This window comes from Phyllostomus hastatus, unplaced genomic scaffold (assembly GCF_019186645.2).
Source record: "Phyllostomus hastatus isolate PE091 unplaced genomic scaffold, TTU_PhHast_1.1 phas_scaffold_78, whole genome shotgun sequence".
Lineage (NCBI taxonomy): Eukaryota > Metazoa > Chordata > Mammalia > Chiroptera > Phyllostomidae > Phyllostomus > Phyllostomus hastatus.
In genome coordinates this window covers 6,227,069-6,249,890 of record NW_025334041.1, presented here as the reverse complement: position 1 = coordinate 6,249,890, position 22,822 = coordinate 6,227,069, and the positions used below count along the sequence as shown (strand labels likewise).

Genomic DNA, 22,822 nt, shown 5'->3' with positions numbered 1-22,822 from the left:
TCTCAAGGAAGAGACATTGAATGCCATAGATTCATTTTGACTCTAGAGTCAAAATTCAGTTCGAAAAAAATTACTTTTACTATTGAAGATCCTGAGTTGTCAAATACTAAAGAAAATATGTGACTTGGATTATAGGAGAAAATTGATGGTTTTTTCCAGTTTTTATATTCCTAAGTGGTTTATATCTATGGCCTTTAGTTAAAACAGTGAATTCCTCTTCTTGCAGAGTCTGATAACAGTGTTTGTGGCATCATCTTGAGATATAACTTGGTATTTTTCTTATAGTTTTAATGTTTTGTGTTTCCAGGGAAGATGTGTCCAATGACTTTGAAATAAATATTGAAGTTTACAGCTTGGTAAGCAGCTACCTTTCTAAAGGAACCACTAGTATATTTTTCTCAGAGATGCCGGGTTTGAGCTAATTAAGCTGTGATTTGTTGTAGATGCAAAAGAAAGATCCCTCGGGGCCCGATAAGAAGAAGAAGGCCTACAAATCCAAGGTGAGAATGAAGGAGGCCCCGTGAAAACACAGTGATCAGAAATAACAGATGGCACCCCCGTTCTGATCTGGGTTGTAGTGATGGCCGAGTGTGTAGGCCCTGTGCGTCTTGGAGCTGTGAACGCTGAGAGTGAGCTTACTGTGAGTGTGTGGTCAGGGCCCCGAGTGTGAGCTCCTCATACACTTGGGCCCCATAGTTCTGTTTCTCTATGTCTCCCTGACGGCTTACTTCTATCACCCTTTAAACTTTTCAAGTCATCATTTAAGTAACCTTATTTAGTTTTTTTTTTTTTTAAAGATTTTATTTATTTATTTTTAGAGAGGGAAGGGAGGGAGAAAGAGAGAGAGAGAGAGAAACATCAATGTGCGGTTGCTGGGGGCCGTGGCCTGCAACCTAGGCATGTACCCTGACTGGGAATCGAACCTGCGACACTTTGGTTCACAGCCTGCACTCAGTCCACTGAGCTATGCCAGCCAGGGCTCCTTATTTAGCTTTAACAAGGAAGGAATGACAGCATGGGTAAAGCCGTAATAAAAGACTTAAGTGAAATATATTCGTATTTAAGAATTATTTTCTGTGTGGAGTGTCTCAGGTTGGCTATTTGTAAGCTTCACTAGGAAGTGACGTCTTTTCTTTCAGGCGATGACTCCAAAGCGACTGCTCACGTCCATAACCTCGGTGAGTAGGATTTCCAAGAACTGGAGCTTCCTTGTGAAACCTCCGTGGTGCACATATTGATAAACTGGTTAACCGTTTCTGAATCCTCAGCGCTTTGGAAATCTCTAAAGTACTTGTACTGGGTGGGGGCGGGCATCTCTGATATTTACACAGAGGAAAATGAATGTTTTCTGAAATGTAGTTCCTGCAGTGGTCAAGAGTTTTGCATTTAAACATTCAAATCTTTGCATCTAACGAAGAAAATGACTTGTTGCTTCTCCCCCTCTGTTTCAGAAAAGCTCCCTTCACCCTTCAGGTGAGTGGACCTGGACCGTGTGGGACAGTGGACTGGGGAACAGCTGAGCGGCCGCCTGCTCACACGGACGGGCATCTCGACTCACGGGCGTGTAGCCTGGCCTCCCCGAAAGCTGTCACCTGCATGGCCTCAGGAACGCGTGGGGCCACCGCCCCCTCACGTGCTGTCCGGTGGCCGTTGCCAGACCCCACGCAGGCCTCCAGCCACCATGTCCCTCGGGCTCCGGTGGGCGGCACGCCGTGGGGCCTGCTTGCTGGCCCTGCTCGCTGGCCCTGCGGCAGGTTGCACTGCCCCTCACCGGGCTGCCCTGCCCTGCAGACCCGTTCTGTGCTGTCAGCACTGTGGGGCTGACTTCTTTGGGCTTTGCCAACCGCCACTGGCCTTGCGTCCCATCAGCAAAGCATCTTCCCAGCTCGGTTGGGCCCGGGGCGCCAGGAAGCCAGGAACGGCCTTTTCTAGAATGAACTAGGTATCTTTTCCAGAGGCGGGCGGGGGACTGAGCTGGTTTCAGTCTCCTGCTTTGGGCTGTTGGTCTCCCTCTGGTACAGGAGTAGCTAAGAGGCACTGTGCAGTGTCGTCTGGGCTGCTGATTACGTTCGTCCGAGGCGACAGCAGGGAAGTCTTCCCTGAGCTCTTGCAGGACGGTTGCATGTTACATGCCCATTTTGGGGTTCTGTGTCTTTAAAAATCTCTGTCCCAAATGCTCAGAAGTGCCTAACTTCACTATAGTTAAATATAAAATATTTCACAGTTTGCTTTTTTTAGCAAGCTTACGTTTTCCCTACGTCTTCAGAGATGGAGGGGAACGATGCAGTTTTGTCTGTGGCAGTTTATGTCCGTTCTGTCGGGGTGCGGTGAGGGGCGGTTATTTACACTCAGCGAAGTCGCTGGGGCTGAACCTCGTCTCCTCTGTCTTCAGTGACGGCCAGCCCCGGCGGCCTCAATGCCGTGCGCACCAGCAGCTTCACGCTTGTCGGGTCCCACACGCTGTCCCTGGCTTCAGTGGGAAACACTAAGTTTGCTCTGGACAAGGTAACCCAGATTTACTTACTTACTTTCAGAAAAATTAGGTCCTTGAAAATGCTCCCGTGCTTTCAAGTATTTGAAATCTTTGAAAATAGGCATTCTTAGAATTGTACATTTTAACCAAGTATTGATGTATCTATGTGATGTGTGTGTGTGTGTGTGTGTGTGTGTGTGTGTGTGTATTACTCTCACTTGAGGAGGATGTATTGATTTTAGAGGGAGAGAAACATTGACTGGTTGCCTCTCATACACACCCCAACCCGGGACCAAACCCACAACCCAGGCACGTGCCCTGACTGGGAGTTGAACCCGTGACCTTTTAGTTTACAGGACGACGCTCCAACCAACTGAGCCACACCGGCCAGGGCCTACATGATATATTTTTTGATGTTGGAAATATTTCTCCCTGTGTCTTAACAGTTAATTTCTCAAAGCACTGTACGCTGATGTATTGTAAATGTCAGTTCTGACTACGGGAGTATTTTTAAAAAATTTTCAACGACAGTCGACACGCAGTATTGCATTGGTTTCAGGGGTACAGCGTAGTGATTACACATCCGTGTCAGGCGGCCACCCCGATGTGCAGGTGCACACAGTTGTCACAGCAGCACAGCCTGTGCTCCCTGGGCTGCTCTTCACGTCCCCGGAAATGACGTGGAGTATGATTACCTGGGAGTGTTACTTCCCTAAGCTTACTTACAGTGTTAAACATAGGCACTTGCCCATTTGAACCAGTATTTTGAAAGAGTAGTACTTTATAGATTTAGTTTTGACAAGGTAAGGAAATTTAGGTTAATTTCTTAGCAAAGTCCCCATGAAACAGAGGCGTTCTTTCCCACACTTTCCTCCCACGCTCAAAGCTTCCCCATCCCGACCTGCCCGGGACCCCGGAGTGCTTTCTCACCGCCAAGTGACGGGACTTTCTGTGACGGACCAGACCGCTCTGAGGGGTTGGGGAGCTGGAGACAGGCAGATGCCAGCTCTCGGGCTGACGCCTGCTTCCCAGCACAGAGGCGCTCGGAAATGTTGTGGGAGATGAAGTATGAAGATATGGGAGGCCCGGTGTCTGGCCTCAGCCCCGCGGGCCATTTCCCCTCTAACTCTGAGCGAAGTCCCTTCGTTGCTCTGGGGTCTCGCTGTCCATGTGTAGAACAGCAGGTCACATGAAAACCATGTGACTTTAAACTTTCATGCAACCTTCCTTTTTTTTTTTTAGTTGGTAGACAAAAACTGTACTGTGCTTGAAATTTTGATGATTGTTAATGCATGAGTGTATTTTTTAATGTGTTAATTTAAAAAATGCTTGTACCTTTTATGTATTCAGTGATTCAGCCAGTTTAACACATTGAGTGATCCTGGGTCTTTTTTTTTCTCTTTATCTTTTATTTTGTCTGTTTTAGATAAATTATGATGTAAAAGAGCGACAGCTACTGGGCTATTTGTTCCAGGAAAAGGTTGCCGTTTTTTCTTTGCTTGAAACTAACAAGCTTAAAAAATCAGTCCTTAATTTTGGCCTGTGTGTATTTGTTTCACTAACCACTCTCGAACCTTCTTGGTTGTTGTGCGTAATCAAGGACGTTACATACATTGTTCCTTCTGTAGTCTCTTGAAGGTGGGCATCTTTACGTTGTTCTCTCCTTTTTTCTTCGTGCATGCCTGGTATTATTGGCTTGCTTCTGCGTTCTTTTTTCATCTTAACGGTCTTTCAGATTCAGTAGTCTCTTCAACATTGATTTTCTGGGTACTAAGATAGAAAAATTGATCACTACGTCTAAAGCTAAAATGTGTTCAGTATTGTTCGTCCCCCACACAGTGAAAGAGCTCTTGGCGATGTGTTAAGTAGAAAGCTTCTGGCCAATAGGCATATTGCTATGTAGATCATGCTTCGTTTTTAATTTTTAAATAAAATGCATTTAACACTAAAATTATACCAACTATAATCATATTTTAGATTTTTAATATCCTTGTGAAGACCAATGGCAAGCATTTTGTGGATCTATAGAAATGCTAATTTATAAAGTGCTGGATAGCATTGTATTCTTTCACTTTTTGCTAAAACAAGGTTTGCGAACTGGGGTCTTGTGCCCCATGTTCCTGTCTGGCTGCTGTGTGTCCCGTCGCCGGTTTCCGAGTATGTTTGCTGGGTTTTGGGAACCTCTGAAACGGAAGGGGTTCAGTGACTCGGGGTGAGGCAGAACATTTGCTTTTTTGAAATTTTTTTGTCTGCCATTTTAATTCAGAATGTCACAAAATATTTCTATTCTCTTCATACTCTTGAATTCATAACTTAAATAGCCAGCCGCATGACTGAGTGCAAAATCATTTAATTCAGTTGGTTGCGATTAGTACTCTAAGGTCTCTTTCTGCCTCAAACACAATTTCGATGTCAGATTTGTCCTGAATGTGCTTTTGTGAGTGCCAGAGAGAAAGCGTATGTATATTTGTTCCAACGGCTTGTAGTTGATACAAAAGAATATTAAGAATAGTTCAGCTTTGGTGTCCTCTACATCAGTGGGAACAAATGGAAGCGCTTCTGCGCCCCTGTCATGGTTCTGTTTAGCTCGGAGAGAGTAAGCAGGTTCCCGCGTCTTCCCAGATGCCGTCGGTGCAGGGGAGCGCCTGCCTGTTTCCCGGGTGCCTTGCCCAGTAACGGCACGGCCGCCACCTCTGGGTCCCTTCAGAGCGGCATCGCCTCTGCCTCTGAGGTTCGTGCACACTGTTCTCTCTAAGGCACAGGCGGCGAACACAAGGCCCTCCACCTTGTTTCTACTTGGCAGCAGCACCGAGCTCTCGCTTAACTGTTAAGGAGGAGTTACATGTACACAGTCCTAAAGTTACACTTGGCCCTTCGAAGGCAACTGTGAGTCTGATGTGGCCCCCGGTGAAGATGAGTCTGACACCCCTGCTGAGGGTTTAGGATCCACCACGTGGAGCCTGGCTTCTGATCGGAGGTTACAGACGTCTGGTGCCCAGTCTGGCATCCAGGAATTTAAATGACGAATCTCAGTGAATCGCAGGCTCTCAGATTCTTTTTTCCCCTTTGAATAGAGAATCCAAAGTAGTCACATTTTTTTGTTGTTGTTCTTTTTACACAGTCGCAGGTTTTATTAAACGTTCATGGATAAAGGGAGGGTATCCCACAGCTCCTCTTGTGACTCAAGGAACCTCACAGGTGTTTCTGCTCTCCGGGAAACAGAGACGGCAGTTTGGACAGTACCAGGGCGAACAAGGACCACCACAGGGTTTGGGGTTGTGGGAGGAGCGGTCAGGCGCTGTGGCGAGCCCAAAGCTGATCTCATGCTTTCGGGCTGGTGTAATTGTTAACAGTCTCCCTTTCTCTCTCGGAAATACCCCGGTGTATAAAAAGTTACACAGTTACCCTGGTTATAGGCTATATTTTATAGCTCTTAACAATAATCTTCGAGGTGTAGATAGCTTAAAAGACCCTTTTGTTCACCAGAAAACAGAATAGGATCGTAGATTTTTATGCCTTTCCAGACTCGGCCGGGGGTAGCGACATCGACCCTTTTGTGAATAATCTACATTCACTTTATCAGCACACGCTTCTGACTGGGACTGTTCTCTGCATTCACAGCTGTAGAGTAGGAGGGGCATTTTCTTTCTATCTTTCAGAGATGCTTTTACCAGCAGCAATTTTTGGGACTAAGTAATGGAATTCTATTAATTAGCATTGGGAGCCTAAGGAACTTCAAACTGGCTACATGGAAAAGAAAAGTCAAGGGAATTTATAGCAAATACAATAGTAAAATGTGATATTTTAATTCTACACTATGGATCCCTTTCAAATTCAGAAACTTCGAGATTTATCTAATGGAATTAATCCATTGAAAACTATATTTTTTGGCCAAGAGAAAATTAAATTGTTGGAAAATAACTTTATAATAAAAACTTTAAAATTTAGACTGAATGAAGATTATTCCAACTAGGATATCATTTTTTTCCACTGGACAGCAGAAATGACAGACAGTAGTATCATTTTTTTTTTTAATTGATTTTTGTAGAGAGAGAGAGGAAGGGAGAAACTGCGACTTGTTGTTCCACTCATTTACGCATTTATTAGTTGATTCTTGCATGTGCCCTGGCTGGGATCGAACCTGAAACCTTCGTATCTCAGGACGATGCTCTAACCCACCGAGCTACCTGGCCAGGGCCAGCATTGTTCTTTCCTGACCCGGAATATGTATGTATCTTTACGGATATATATGTTACCATTTTCCTCTTAATGGCTCAACTCCTCAACTCCTCCAGTTGAAACTTTTGTGTTTGTTGTAATCTGTGATTTAAATTTGAAATCTTTTAAAATTGTCACATATACTTAAAGCAGCTTTTATAATGTAAGATACTTTTGACATAAGGTGTCTCCACTAATTAGTACTATGTTGATAAGAATGACTTATTTAAACATTTATGTGAATATTTATTTTAAAATTATTAAACCTGTTGGGGTGACATTGGTTAATACCATTTTGTGGATTTCAGGTTCAACTTCATGCTATGATGTCTGTGTATGGTGTCATGTCACTGTTCTCAGTGCCAGAGAGACAGCGAGACTTTATCTGGGAAAAAAAATGTGGCCCCCCCAGACTTTCAGCCAGCAAGAGCAACAGGGTCTCGGTTTTCTTAAGTTTTGTTTTGACAGTTTTGATGCTTCCCGTGTTTTGCAGCTAGGCTGTTAGGTGCGTGGACATTTGAGATGATTATATCTTCCTAGTGAATTGCTCACTTTTATCTCTGATAATCTTTTTTTATCTGCAAGTCTGTTTTGTCTGATGTTAATAGCTGTAACGACAACAGCTTTCTTATGATTAGTGTTTGTATGTTATGTTTTTTCCATTCTTTATTCTCAACATGTCTCTGTCCGTGTATGTCAGATTTGTGTCTGAACATTTTCTATCCGTGTTCCCTGGCCTGGCAGTCTTGCCTCCTCACTGGGTGGTCAGCCCCTGTGTTTCCAGGGCAGTACCGATGTGGCTGGCCTAGGCCCCCACAAGAGCAGGCCGAGTCACAGCCTGCGGGTTCAGTCTGGCCCGTGGCCTGTTTGGTTTTGTTGTTTTAAATTGCCCCTGACAACCTCTAGTCTGCTTTTTGCCTCTGTGAGTTTGGTTACTTTAGACAACATCACATAAGTGGAAACATGCCGTGTTGTCCTTCTGTGACTGGCTCTTTTCACTTAGCATAATGTCTTCAAGGCTCACCCATGCTGTAGCGTCTGATGGGGTTTCTTTTTTTATGGCTAAATAATATTCCATTGTATGTATGTACCATGTTTAGTTTTTCTTTTTTTCCATGGAAGAACTCTGGGTACCTAGTTGCCCAAACAGTGTTCTTTCAGCAGGCATGCACCGAATGCCCAGATGTGATTTGGCAGTAGGCTACGGGGACGGACATGGGAAAGGCACAGTGGCTGACCGCAAGGGTCTGCCGTGCGCAGGCGTCGTCGGGCTGTGGGCGGGGACAGTGAGGGACGTTACAAAGCGGAGTTCCACAGCCTGAAAGACAAACCTCACACTCTGAGAAGGACAGCGTCTGGGTGGCCCAGAGTGGTTTTTGTGCCCAGAAGCTGGGGGAGAGGAGACTCTGCCACACTCCCTGTGTCCATCCATGTGCTGCGGATGGGCCGGCAGGCTGCTCCTAGCCCTCGGGTGTTGTGAGAGCGCGCCACTGGACGTCGGGGCGCAAACGCCCCTTCCCGACCGGGTTCCAGTTACTTTGCATAAATTCCCAGAAGGGGGGTTGTTGGATTATGTGGCAGTTCCATCTAGTTTTGGGGGGGTATCTGATAGTGAAAAGTTTTTAATTTTGATGAAGCCTAATTTGTCAATTTTTTCTTTTGTTGCTCATGCTTTTGGTGTTGTATTTGAGATATAACACCTTTATGGGTTTTTTTTTATATATTTACCTTTATGTTTTTTTCTAAGAGTTACGGTTTTTTTAGCTTCCGTATGTAGGGCGTTGATTCATTTGGAGTTAATGTTTGTGTGTGATGTGAGGTAGGGACCCAACTTCCTTCCACGTGTGGGTGCCCATTTTCCCAGCACCTTGTGCTAAAAAGATTGCTCTTTTTTTATTGAATGGTCTTGGTACCCTGCTGAAAATCAATTGGTCGTAGAGGCGTGGGTTTATTTCTGGACTTTCAGTTCTTTTCCTGTGCTCTGTATGTCTGTCCTCATGCCCATACCATACCATTTTGATTATGGCAGCTTTGGATTAAGCTTTGAAACTGGGAAGTATGGTTCTTCCAGCTTTGTTGTTCGTTTTCAAGATTGTTTTGATTGTTTGGGGTCTCTTGTAGTTTCATGTGAATTTGAGGGTCAGCTTTTTAATTCTGCTGAGTAGCATTTTTTTAAAATTATCTTATTTATTTTTAGACAGAGGGGCAAGGAGGGAGAAAGACAGGGAGAGAAACATCGATGTGCGAGAGAAATATTGATCGGTTGTCTCTCACACGCCCCTCACGGGGGACCTGGCCTGCAACCCAGGCATGTGGGAATCGAACCTGTGACCTTTACTTTGCAGTACAATGCCCAGCCCACTGAGCCATACTGGTCAGGGGCTGAGTAAGATTTTATTGCATTAATATACCAGTTGGTTTATCTAGTCTCCTACTGAGTATATTTTATTGATGGAGAATGGATAAGCAATAACATTCTCTTCTTAAATCTGAGTTTTCTTTATCAAATTAACTGGACTTAAGGTTTCATTTTTATCAGTTTTAACTTGAATGGATTTATTCTTTTAAAGTGTTTGTTCATGAGGAACCAGCGGCTTTTGGCCACTTAATCCATGTTTTAGCTTTAGAAAAGTGTGTTTGCAAGGCTTAATACTCTCTGTTCAGGGCACACCTATTTTATCAAGAGAAATCAGAGTTTGAAACTCTTCTGCAAATAACTTACTGTCTTTCTTTGCAGGTGCCCTTTTTGTCTCCTTTGGAAGGTCATATTTATTTACAAATAAAATGTCAAGTGAATTCCAGTGTTGAAGAGAGAGGTTTTCTGGTAAGTAATCTGTATGTATGTTCTTCCTTCTGCTCTGTGGGTGTGGACGAGGCTTCCCGTCGGAAGGGGAGCCGTCTGAGAGGGAGGAAGACCGCTCCGTGAAGCCGTGCGGCGCTCCCACTCTGTGCCAGTGCCTGCGCCGGCTGGGAGTGGGGTAGGCCACAGACAACCCCTCTGCTCAGGGGCCTTCGGTTTGGTGTGGTGGGGGGACTCGTGAACAGGCGAGGACGACCCAGCGCTGCGACCGGAGGAGGCGTAGAGTGTGTGCATGTTCGTGAACAGGGGTGGGGTGGGGGGGCGGGTCGGCTCCTGAGCATGGGCGGGAGGCCTCAAGAAGGCTGCTGGCAGAAGCACCTCCTGCACCGCCGGGTGAGCGAGGCGGAGGGGGGGCGCTGCAGGTGCAAGGAGCCTGCGGTGGCCCAGGGCCTCCCCCTCCTGCTCCCCAGAGGCAAGGGTGTCCCGTGGGGACAGAGGCAGGTGTCTCGGGGGCTGGAGTGCAGCGCGTGAGTGTGTGTGAGGGCGGTGATGGGAGGTGCTATGCCAGAGCGTCGATGGGGACAGCAGTCCAGACAGAGGAGGTGGTCCTGGGTGGAGGCGGGGGAGGAGGAGGAAGGGCAGCCCCTGCGACGTGACTCAGTGGGTGCGGGAGCAGGAGCAGAAGCAGAAGCAGAAGCAGGGCCGGTATCTGGACGACAGATCCGTCCATCTTCTGCTTTAGTGTTTCTTACTGCCCTGGCTTGGTTGTGTGCCTGCTCCCTAGCTGTCCTTCTGCCATGGCTGAAAGCCACATATTGTGTGTGTGCGTGGGGGGGTGCAGATTTCAAAGTACATCGTAGACATTAGCATGCTCCCCTAAGTCTTAGGTGTGTATCCCCTGTTTTGATGCATGCATCTATCTATGTACCCCAAGTTTTAATTAAGATAGGAAACCTCACCCCAGAAAGTTCTCTCATGCCCCTTGCCAGTCCACCCCTATCCAAGGTGTCAGGTTTTCATGAATTAAGTTTTAAACAATTTGAATTTTAGGTGCCTGGAGACATGTCTCAAGGATCAGGGTTTAGAGTTCAAGATGGATGTTTTAGCTGAGCTGAGATTTGCGAATCTGTGACGTGGAGACGGAGATCTCAGCGCAGGGGCAGTGGGTGGGGCGGGGCCAGGAGGAGCCCCGCAGCTGCGTGCAGCCCCGGGAAGAGAAGCTCCCGACGGGAGCAGAAGCTAGGGTGCCGTGGTTGTAGTGGGGGGTGAGGAAAGAGGGTGCGAGCAACTCTGGAACAAGGTCTGGCGGCGAAGGGGCAGGTGGGGTGCGGTGCCTGCCAGGGCCTGGAGGGTGGAGGGAGGGCTTCCTTGACATTTTGTTAGGGTCGCACAGACTCGAGTCCTAAAGGGGGAGCTTCTCAGAGGCCCCACGCGGCTGGGGTCTGGGCAGTGGGGATAAGCGAGGTCCTGGGGGTGAGACGAAGCCAGACCCCAGCCGCAGTTTGTGGTCACGGGGTGGGTCTCCTCTAGAATCAGACTGTTCCCGTCACCAGAGGAGAACTGGATGTGTGGAGGATATGTAGACAATTGCGGGTGTGTGAGAGAAGTGGGGAGCATCCAGGAGCTGCAGTGTTCTCCTGAAGCAGGAATTTGAATGAGACAGATCACGTGCACTTGCTGCAAAAGGCGCAGAAGGAAGGGGTGAGGGCACGGAGAGCCAGGGGGGCCGGAAACCGGCTTCCTTGTTAGCCGCTGTCACATGTGAATCCAGCAGGTGGCGCTAGATACTCGTGGAAAAGCGTTTTTATAAAGTCCCGAGTTGAAGGCAGCGTTGGCTCAGTGACCTTTTCTCTTAGTGTAAATGTTTCCATGTTTCATTGGAGACACCTTGGGCAGCTGGGAGGCTCTGGTGGCTCGTTGATCTGCATATAATGTCTGAGCCATCTGATTTTCACTAGTTTATTCTGTCTCTTCCTGCTCTCCCTCTCTTGAGGAGCCCTTACCCTGACCCAGAGAACTTCGGTCCCCTGTCTGATCAGTGCATTTTCATGACCTGTGCCCTCTCTGAAGAACAGAGGTGGCAACCGAAGTTCAAGTTGTTCAGTTCCCCTTCCCGCCAGCTGTTGGGAAGGAGACGACCGACCGCAGAACCTTGCTGAGTGGTTCTGAAATGGTGCTGGTCTCGCCCCGGCTGGACGGAGAGAAGCAAGAGAAGGGCGTTCTGGATCGCCCGGAAGCTTCCGGTTCTGCCTTGTGATCGTGTGTTGTCATCTGATTTCCTTGGCCCTCGGTGTCCTCGACTGTAAGAATTAGTCACCTGACCTCTTGTCATTCCCCTCTGATCGTAGCGGAGAGCAATAGCCACCTGTGTTCCTCTTCTCCATCACATTTTTCCTTGTCTGTTACCATTGTGATGTGAAAGGGGAACATGAACACAGGGGGGCGCTGGCGAGTCAGTCATACTAACTTTGTCCCCAAGGCTGGAATAAGATTCCTGCCTTATTTCCTTGGGGCTGTCAGCGGGCGTCGCCTAGAAAAAGCACGCCTTGGGGAGGAAAGAGGGTAAACTGGGGAAGAGAAAAAAGGTGGGGTTAAGAGGCTACATGGTTGGAGTAAGCTAATTCATTTAGCTAATTAATTAAACTCATAAATTTGAGGTTTTATTCTATCATGGAAGCATTTCTTCGCACAAAGTAATTTTCCTCTGTGGCCAGAGATTGCACTCCCATCTGAGCCACCTTTTGGGTAGATTTACACAAGTCAGTGGGTCCAGGAGAGTGTCTGCGCTCCCCGCCCCCCGCAGGGTTTGGTGTGAGGCTTTGCCGAGCCGTCTGAGGCGACAACTCTCGATGCGTTTTGGAACCAGACACAAAGATGCCTTTGGATTGTCTGTGTTAGGGGTCAGCAGAGCAGCCCCACCGTTCATTTTCACAAAGCTTCATGGGCACACGGGCTCACGCGTCTCCACAGTGTCTGTGGCCGCTTTGCGCTGCGGCAGCAGCAGCGGGCGAGCGGGTGGTTGTGTGGTTGAGGCGGAGCCTGGGCGGCCGCAGGGTCCAGCCCTGTGCTGTGCGTGCGCTGCCTGGGAGGCCCGCCGGCCCCGGCCGAGACCACCGCCACGCTTTTGCCTGGCTTTGATTTTAACACACGTGGTGGTTTCCAGAGGACGTCTTTTCTAAATTACAACTAAGGACTTCCTTAAATTAGGGCTCCATTGTGACTGCAACTGAAAAATAGTGGGGTTCGGGGGAAGCAGCTTCCGCTTCCCCTTTGCAGCAGAAGCACCTGCATGGAAACCCCCACACGGTACGCATTGCCTGTTCCGCAGCCCTGCCCTTACCAGCAGGACTGCCTCGCTCCCTGGGGACGGAGCTGGCCTGCGCCTGGCGGCAGGCAGGTGCTGCGTCCACGTGGGCCCTGTGGCTCCGAGTCCAGATGCTCGTCCCCGTAACCCACGAGGGCGTGCAGGCATCCGCTGTCTCTTTTCTAGTCCGGTCCTGTTCGGTTCTCCTGCATAAACACTAAATGCCAGTCTTCTGTATGGAGTCTAATAAGCTATCATCAGGGTTTTTTTTTTTTTTTTCAGTATATAAGGCATGATATTCTCATCATCTTCCTCTCTAGCACTTGAAGTACTTTTCTCTTACTTAAGGAACATTTGGTTTGGGGTGCTATGCTATTAAAAAGTCTGACATTAGGTAGATGTGTGTATTTGGGGTTAATATGGGAAAGTTCTTAAATGCTGTTTGCCTATAGATGATGCTGGAAATCTGGGTGCTTGTCTGGATATGAGCAGTCGGTGACTCGCATTCCTAAGGTCAAAGGCGTGATGAGAAATAGCGCACATGGATTGTGAAATCGAAGTATTTCAACCTGTTGGTGTTTAACCGATGGAATTAACACTCACTTGCTCCTCAAGTTTCTGAAGTCGGTGTTTCATGGACTCTTTTAGACCATATTTGAAGATGTCAGTGGTTTTGGAGCCTGGCATCGAAGATGGTGCATTCTCTCCGGAAACTGTATCTCGTACTGGACCTACCCAGACGACGAGAAGCGAAAGGTAAGGAGGAGAGCTGGGCAGTGGTGCAGCCCCGGCTGCCTGCACGTCCTGTGTGCACAGGGGTCCCCACCGCCCACCCAGGCTCCCCTGAGCGCGTCTGCTGTGTCTTTAGGAAGGGTCTTGTGGCAAGATGTGTGTGTGTGTGTAAAAATTTTATATTTTACCCATTCCCTGTGATTTGACCACTCTTAAAATACCTTAAGGCATATATTGTCTGTCTTTCCTGCTAGAATGCTTCATAATATTTTAATTGGCGTTTCTAGTCAGAAATATATTAAATTTACTTTTGTATTATTGTCACCATATAAAGTTTCATTTACAAGGATATCGTGAGATATTTAGGATGTCCAAAAAGACACACAAAACCAGTAACGTCCGCCGGCCTCTGCTTGTCCACGGGAGTCCCGTTGAGGCCCCCGTGTAGTTTCCTCTCCCCTGCAGCACCAACCCTGCCCTGGAATTCTGCTCCTGCTCTCTTACTTAACCTTTTATTACCTATGTCCCTAGTCCTAAGCAGCGTGTGGCTGCAGCAGCATCGCTTTAAGCATTACACAGCTGACGTCCATGTGCGGTCTCGTGGCCCCGCCCCTTGGTCCGTGAGGCCGGTCCGTGCGGCTGGTCCGGGCTGCCGCCCTTTCTCTGCACTACAGCGCCCCTTCCGTCCCGCGAGCGCACCACAGTCAGTTCCTGCATCCCCCTCTCTGGCCTCCTCCGTGGTGTCCAGGTCGCTGCCGGGCCGGACAGGGCTGCCACGACCGGGCTGGGTGTGTACAGGGACGAGAGCTCTTTCCTGAGTGTGCACCCCTGGCCGCTCTGCCGGGTTGTAGGGTTTGCACGTCTTCAGCGTAACCGGGTTTTGTCCCGCGGATCGTGAAGTGGCTGGGCGGCGTTCTGTTCCCGTCGGCGCGGGTCTCGGCGTTCCGCGTCCCCGCCGGCACTCGACTCGCCAGCCCTTCCGCTGCTGTCAGTGTCGTGGGTGCGAACTGTTTCAGCGCACTGTGCTTTACGTTCTCGTCCCGGGACTAAGCATTGAGAGTAAGCATCTTTTCTTGTGTAGTTTGGCTATTTGTATTTTATGTGGATTGGTTTATCTATCTATTCTATCCATTTATGGTACATTGCAGTTTTTTTATTTCCCTTGTCTTTTGCTTGGCATGTATTTTATTTTATTTTTTTAATTTTTAAAAGCTTTACTTATTTCTTTCTAGAGAGAGGGGAAAGGAGGGAGAAAAAGAGAGAGAAACGTCGCTGTGTGGTTGCCTCTCACATGCCCCCTACTGGGGACCTGGCCCACAACCCAGGCACATGCCCTGACTGGGAATTGAACCAGCAACCCTTTGTTTCACAGGCTGGCACTGAATCCACTGAGCCACGCCAGCCGGGGCTGGACCACTTTGTATTTTCAACAGCGGCGTATGCGAGTTTGTTATTCACCCCTCAGCCAGTCAGCAGAGGTCATCACTGCTCCTTCCAGAGTTAGCCACCCTCGTGTTTTAGAGTGGCAAACCGTTTTAATTTCTTTTTAAGTCACCAGTGCAGTGGCCACTTTTGTTGGCTGTTTATAACCTGGCTGTGCCCGCAAGCCCCCCCCTGCCTGCCACTTTCAGGACCACTCGGCCTCCTGAGCGCCTCCCTTGGACCCTCAGAGGGGCGCCGCGGCTCCCAGCAGGTCGCCAGAGCCGAGGGGGGCGGGGCTCGAGTGCTGGAGGCCCTTTGGCAGCGCTGGCAGATGAGCCCCGAGTCTGGGCTCCTGCGCACAGAAGGGGAGGCAGCGAGTGGGCGGGGCACGTTGGGCGCGTGTTTCTGGTGCTGAAGCTAGAGGGCGGCGCGCACAACCTCAGGACACCGTTCGTTCGTTCGTTCCTGGTTTTCAGAGTTTCCCTCTGTTTGAGGTTTTCCCCAGCAGAGTTTAGTTTTTGAGTTGACTAAGAGCTCCAGTTGACAGTTTGGCTTTTACTCCTATGTCCATTTGTGGTTTTTCTTATTAAGAAGCATTACAGAGGGTGGGACAAAAGTAGGTTGACAGTCGTTTGTAGGGGAAATAATACACTAATGAGTAAATCATAATACAGGAATAAACTGTGTTTCACAAACTCCCAACCGTAAACCTGCTTTTGACCCCCATCCTGTATATTATTTATATTTCTTTCACTTAGTGTAAATTTTAAATTAATGGCTTTTTAAGCTTACACAAACTTAAATACTGCTTAATGCTTACTGACTTAAATGGTCTTATTTTCTACTAACGATCTTTTTAAATGCCTGTTTTTGAAGAATCCCATAGGAAGGATAAACCTGGCCAACTGCACCAGTCGTCAGGTAGAACCAGCCAGCAGGGAGTTCTGTGCGAGACGCCACACCTTCGAGCTGATCACGGTCCGGCCGCAGAGAGAGGACGACCGAGAGACCCTCGTCAGCCAGTGCAGGGACACGCTCTGCGTCACCAAGTACGTAGGTCCCGGGCTGCGGGCGGTTCTGCGAGCGAAGCAAACGCCTGCCCACCAGGTTCCTTCCCGTGGGAGACACACCAGAGACGGCCCTTGTCCTCAGAGAGGGGACAGTCTGAATAAGGAAGTGAGACACACGAACTGTCAGCAGGAGCACAACCGAATGGCCAAATTAGCAGAGTCAAGGAAAGCATAACATTTAAGTTACAGCTCAGCTAGTCATGTTTTCAGCACACTCCCGGCGTAGCCGTTTGCAGGGCCCTTAGCTAATATGCTTCGGGGTGAGTTAGAAGATTTCATGTATAATTGAGAAGTCAAGTATTATTTAAAGAGATTTACACATCCCTTCCTTTTCATTCCAAAATGCCCTTGATTAACCAGGTGGCTCACAGGAGCAGTCGCCCTGCTCTGCACATTTCGCGTTGGAGATTAACAGAATGAACTCTTGGGAGTGTCCCTTTTTGTTAACCCGAAGCTTAAGTTGAAGATGCAAAGCTTATTGTTAAGAGTCTTAAGATTCTTTTGCTCAGATGCCTAAGAGAAGCTTAAAGACCACTTTCAGTGCCCAAAGCTGTGAGTAGGGACACTGGTGACCTTGACACAGTCTCTATTAGTGAGGCCGTTGGGTGGGCTTTGCAGACAGGGAGCTGGATGGAACTGACCCATGGGTTTCTGATGTGGAAATACCAGAGAGCTAGAGCCAAGAGACATTATATGCATTAAAGTAGAGCACAGTTGCCTGCATACTCCCAGTCTGTTTTACAATAGCTAGTTCGGGGACCGTTCTCTGGGAAATCTGGATGTCTGGGTTACTTCGGATCAGTTCAGTTGGAATCCTTCCCTCCTTTGCTCTGGGGGCCTCTGTGCGCAGCGGCGTCAGGCAGGACAGTGGGGGCGCAGTGGGTTTAGTCATTTTGTTTGTCCAGGTTCACGGTCACGGGGGAACCAACCAAACTGCTGTACAGTGGTTCCTGGCCACCAGGCAGGCCCATTTTAAATGAACCCTTTTAAGTAGTGCATTTTTCACATAGTCTTTGCTTTTATGTGCTAACGAGCCCTCCCACACTAGTCCTTGACCGTCTCCTGCGGTAGAAGTAGCGGGGTCCCACGGCGCCCCGCCTCCTCTGCACTTCTCTGCCTGCCCTTTCCCTCCGTGTGACATGGTCACGAGTGGGGTGGACACTTCCTGTCCCAGCTCCTGACACGCGCATTCTCAGTGCAGCCCCGTCCGAATCTCTAGCTCTGCTTGGCGGCTCCTCGGAACTGTTGTGATCGTCTGTTGTGTAAACTGTAAGCATTGTCCTGTTCTGCGTTCCCTTTGCCCCACTCACCTGTTCCGTACAGGGCCCTTTATCTAAAGTTAACATATCTCACTGATACGGTTTCCCCTGACCGACCGTACTGCCTCTCCCTCCCTCAGTACCAAAGGTTTCTCTTCTGATTAGTCTTGCCCGCTTCCCGCTGTAGCCCACCGGTGCGAACCAGAGACGCCTCCGCACACGGGAGGCTGTGCTGCTCGGGGGAGCTTTGAAGCCGACAGAGCTCAGTTTAAGTCCCGGCTCGGCGACTTGCCGAGTGCCACCGCGGCACTCGGTTAACTCTGCCGGCCCTCTGAGTCTCCCTGTGAAATTTCACCCCCGGGGAAACCAGAGGGGCGGTGGGGATCCAGGGGTGGGCCCGCGGAGCACAGGGCCAAGGGGCACGTGGAGTGGAGTCTGCAGACGGTCCCTGTTACGACCGGCAGCGTTGCATCCTTCCTCGCTGACCGCTCGGTGACCCTCACTGCTTGTCCGTGCTCCTGTCGTTTCTGCTGCCGGTGGGGAGCGAAGGAGTCCGATGTAAAAACCTTCTGACAGCTGTCTGCCCCCTAGAGGAACACTCCGGCTCGTGCCTTAGAGAGTTTCCCCCGCCCCACCCCGCCCCTCGCCTACCCCGTCCACTCGTCGTTCAGCTTGCAGCCACATCCGGCTGCAAAGCCCAGACTCCCGCAGTGGACAGAGAGGTCCGGGTGGACGCAGCCTCAGGGCCTCCAGAGCGTTCACTGTAAACCGCACATCCCGCTCACATGGTGGCGTGGCAATAATGGGGCACGGTAGAGACCGCCATCCCCCGCGCAGCCAGCGGAGGTCCGCCAGCCTGTGGTTCCAGCTCCTGGGAGCGCGGGTCGGAGGGGTCTGGGGAGCCCCGAGTGAGGCCTGTGGTGTGCCAGCTCTTGGGAGGAAGTGGCCCGCACTCGGGGTGGCCCACGCCACCCGGCTGCCCAGGCCAGACCACCCGTGCAAGACAGTGACCGTGTTCGGTGTGGGAACACCCTCATTTACCAAACATCATCAGTGTGCGCTGTGGTTCCGCTAACCAGCCGACAGCGTAACTTTTTACCATTATGATTGAAGAAGTGTCTCCCTGTGGGGCTCTCGAGCGCCCAGGAAAAGAGGGTAAAGAGTAACTCGTTTGACGGGCGGGCGCGCAGGGCGGTGCGGAACGGGCGGAAGGGTCCTGAGGCTCGTGTGTTTGTTCCGTAGGCACTGGCTGTCCGCGGACACCAAGGAGGAGCGGGACCTCTGGATGCAGAAGCTCAACCAAGCGCTCGTGGATCTCCGCCTCTGGCAGCCCGACGCCTGCTACAGGCCCCTCGGGAAGCCCTAGGCGGGGCGGTGCCCGTGCGCCCGGAGGGCGTGTCCGCGCCGTGTCCTGCGTGTGTCTGAAGAGCATCAGACAGGCTGATCGCATTTTTTTTTTGCTTTAAAAAAATGAAAGGGGATGTGCCAATATTCACTACATATTATGCAGTATTTATGTCTTTTGTATGTAAAACTTCAGCTGATTTGTCTTCTGTCCTTCGTAAATAATTGGAGGAAAATTCGTTATAGTTGATTTTACTAAATCGTAATTTAAAAGTCTCATTTTCCTATAACTCTGATTATTCAGCTATTCCTAATAATTTTTTTTTAAGTAAGAAATTTTAAGTTGCCTTCTTGGTCCTGTAGTCTCAAAGTAGAGGGTCTTCAGGGTTAGAGGTCATTGGTTCTGTAGCCTGAGTACTTACCCGGTGGGGTGGCGGTCCTTCATCGGGTCTGTCGTTACCAGGGACCGAGACCGTGTCCGAGGGCCTCACGGGCACGTTTGCAGTGATGGTGGTGAGGACCTTTCAAATGACACGCACGCACATTAGCTTAAAGCTCGCGGCTTCACACAGGAGGTGGGACTTGGGGGGTAATGTGTAAGGTGTGGGGGTAAGTGTGTTGTTTAGAAGACTTAATAATCCTATGGTTTACATTTTCTCAGTTACTTTAGATGCTGTGTGGTGTAGACTTTCATAGAACATAGGCTTTTAAAAGTCACGATTTTTGCTGTATATCCTACAGACTCCTCACAGACACATGGCGTGGTAGTTTTTCTCTGTTCTGGTAACAAGAACAGATGTAAATCCAAGCGCTTTTATATAAAACAAGTACACTTTATAAGCTGCTGCGGACTAACACTTTGCTCGCCAAAGTTCTTGACTTTCTTACTTTTCATGTTCATATAGGACGATGTCCAGAAATCCGTTATGAAATCATTCGAAAAACTATTAAGTAACGTATTTCCTTAAAAGCCTAATACTTTATTCTTTATTTTTTTTGGTTATAAAATATTGTAAAGCATGGTCTCAAACTTTTAAGTACACTTTGAATTTCTTCGAATTGTCAAAGTTATCGATGCTCTCATTTATAAACACTAAATTCTGTCACCTGTCATTTTATCTTTTATTGTTTTAAATGTGTTTTATGTGTATTGTAAAAATGTATTTTATGATCTCTTACCTAAATAAATACTTGCAAGTGGCTTACAGAGTCAGTTATTTAAGCAATCTTAGTGGCAATCTATTTGAAAAAAAAAATAAGTAAAACTTCCCTAATTTGGTGAAGGAAATAGACACACAAGTTCAGGAAGCACCGAGAGTCCCAAAGAAGATGGACCCAAACAGGGCCGCTCCAAGACACATAATTAACATGCCAAAGATTAAAGATGAAGAGAGAATCTTAAAAGCAAGAAAAAGGCAGTTACCTACAGGGGAGTTCCCATTAGACTGTCAACTGATTTCTCAAAAGAAACTTTGCAGGCTAGAAGGGGCTGGCAAGAAATATTTAAAGTCATGAAAAGCAGGGACCTACAGCCAAGATTGCTCTACCCAGCCAGCAAAGCTATCATTTAGAATCGAAGGGCAGATAAAGAGCTTCCCAGACAAGGTCAAGTTAAAGGAGTTCATCATTAACAAACCCTTGTTATCTGAAATGTTAAAGGGACTTAAGAGAAAGATGATCAAAACTATGAACAATACAATGGCAACACATACTTATCAATAATTGAATTAAAAAAAACTAAGCAAAAAGAGCAGACAGAATCATGGATACAGAGAACATTTTGAGGGCTGTCAGATTGGGGGTGTTTGGGGGGAGTGGGTGAAGAGGTGAGGGCATTAAGTACAAATAGGCAGCCAAAGAACGTACATGCATGACGCATGGACATGAACAAGGGTGTGGGGATTGCCCCGGGGCGTGGGGGGTGCTGGGTGAAGGGAGGCAGAGGGAGGAAAATGGCAACAACTGTAATAGCACAACCAATGAAACATAACTTTGAAAACATGAGGTGTGCTGCTCCACAGCCCCAGTCTGCAGGGCTTCTTGAGGGTGTTTTCCTGACAGCCTCTTTCATCTCTTTGTGTCCTGGGGCTGGGCTCCTGTGTGCCCTTTGGGCTGCCTTGAGTGAGAAGGGGCCATTCCCATCGGCTCTTGATGTGCGGCTGAAGGGCGGAGGGTGATCCCCAAGTGCTTAGCAGAGACTGAGTGGAGAAGGGACCTCACCAACCAAAAGCAGGAATAGGTTTGGTGGGGTCGATGACAAGGTCCCTTTTAGTTACAGATCTGTGTTTATTGTTGGGGGCATTGTCTGTGATGGTACAAAATTCAAAAGGCACAAGGAAGTGAATGAAAAGTATCTCTTCTCCCATTGCCACAACCACTTCTATCAATTTCTGTGTTCTAGAGACAGTCTGTGCATATTACACATGAATTATATTCCTTTTTGTTTATTGATTTGAGAGAGAGAGATTGGTTGCCTTCCATATGTGCCCCTACTGGGGATCGAACCTGCAACCTAGGTATGTGCCCAGATCCAGGATCGAAGCCACAACCTTTTGGTGTTCAGGATGATGCTCCAACCACCTAAGCCACCCGGCCAGGGGAAACGTGTTATATTCTTTTGTTCATTAAAAACATTTCACACAACTCGTTGTAAACTAAAGGAAGAGAGCATTGTTTCTTATACATTAACTGCAGGGGTGTCAAACTCATTTTCACCAGGGGCTACATCAGCCTCGTGGTTGCCTTCAAAGGGCCGGATGTAATTTTAGGACTGTGTAAATGTAACTACTCCTTAACAGTTAAATGAGAGCTCAGCACTGCCTCCGGGTAGAAACAAGGTGCCAGGCTGGATAAAACAAGGTGGAGGGCCGGAATTGGCCTGTGGGCCTTGTGTTTGCCCCCTGTGATACAAAGGGTATATACAATTCCATTTTAGGAGAGATTTAAGGTGATTGTGGAACAGCAAGACAGAAATACCTCATAAACAGTGAGAAACGCTGCTCAAAAGAATCCCCTGTCGTTTGTCTGCCTGGGGGACCGCCGGGAGCGTTGGAGTGGACAGGACCATCCGGGGCGTGTGCTGTGAACAGAGAAGCAAGGACAAAGGGAGCATGTTCTTTGGGGGAAACACGGAAAAGGCGTGGCCAGTGACGGCCATCCACCAGAGGAAACGGGGCGATCTCTGGCGAGAACGAAGAAGAATCTTCACATTCTGACCTCAGACTCGGAAAACGCGGTCTGAAGCCTGGGGCGGCCAGTTCAATCACGTGGTTCAGGCGAGAAGTCGGGCTGCAGCGGAATAAATCTCCAGAGGGAGGAGCAGCAGGGTTGAGCGCCTAACGACGCCCTGCCTGGCAAGTGTCTGTAAACGAAGCACAAGCAATAGACCAGGACAAAATATTCACAACGTACTTACTCATCAGAGAATTAACATGCGAGTCACATAAAGAGCTGCCGTGGCTGGCTGCCCCTGTCGGAGCATTTACTATGATGCACCAGGAGATATTCTTGGTGTTTTGCATGGATTATCTCCTATCATCTTCACGTGGCCTTCTGAAATGGACCCTGAGTGAGGAGACTAAAATTTAGGCAATTTTTCCGAGGCCGCATGCTTAGCAAGGGCCCACCAGGATGCTAACCCAGAATCTGCATACTTCGCCATTCCGCTATGAGACTTCTTAATAAATAAAATGTTAAGCTAAAAGAAAGGGGCAGATCATATTAGCAAGAAAACATGCACACACACATGTCCCAAGAGCCAACAAATTAAAGCAAATGCTAACGAACGGAAGAACACGCATTTAAACTGGCCCTCACTCAGACCGGTGACGCTGGAGTCGGTGTTGCTGAGGAACAAATTCGTGTTCTTGATGAAAATAGAAACTGATTCAGCCTTTCTGGATGGCGATTTGGCAACCTCCCCTAATCCCCTATTGGACCTCTTGTCCGTGTAAAGGTGGAGCCGTCATTTCCAGGCACTGGTGGTGGGGGGAGTGCAGGGCGGACTCAGTAACTGCCTGGACACCTGTGGTCTCTCGAGTCCATGCTGGGTGTGCGCCCTGGCCGCAGGTAATAGGTGAGGTCTCAGGTGAGGTTGGAGGAACATCTCCCCCAGCAGGGAGCCTTCAGGTGAGGAAACACCACTCTTCTACACCCTATGTCGTTAACGTCCCTGGTGTGACTTCGGGAGACCAGGTGCAC

The 22,822-nt window shown here is 48.6% G+C and overlaps 1 protein-coding gene across 2 annotated transcripts in view; it reads left to right on the top strand.

The window, feature by feature from the left end:
* Nucleotides 1-19,823, top strand: part of ANLN (anillin actin binding protein) — a 47,446-nt gene extending 27,623 nt beyond the window's left edge. Inside the window, exons 16-25 of one of the 2 annotated variants that reach the window (XM_045828577.1) lie at nt 308-356; nt 444-500; nt 1,140-1,178; nt 1,452-1,473; nt 2,393-2,505; nt 3,900-3,953; nt 9,429-9,515; nt 13,444-13,551; nt 15,826-15,998; nt 18,521-19,823. In XM_045828577.1, coding sequence (XP_045684533.1) covers nt 308-356; nt 444-500; nt 1,140-1,178; nt 1,452-1,473; nt 2,393-2,505; nt 3,900-3,953; nt 9,429-9,515; nt 13,444-13,551; nt 15,826-15,998; nt 18,521-18,644 — 826 coding nt within the window. In that variant the 3' untranslated portion in view covers nt 18,645-19,823. The remainder of the gene's footprint in view (nt 1-307; nt 357-443; nt 501-1,139; nt 1,179-1,451; nt 1,474-2,392; nt 2,506-3,899; nt 3,954-9,428; nt 9,516-13,443; nt 13,552-15,825; nt 15,999-18,520) is intronic. The other variant, XM_045828578.1, reaches the window with a different exon arrangement.
* Nucleotides 19,824-22,822: the final 2,999 nt, after the last annotated feature.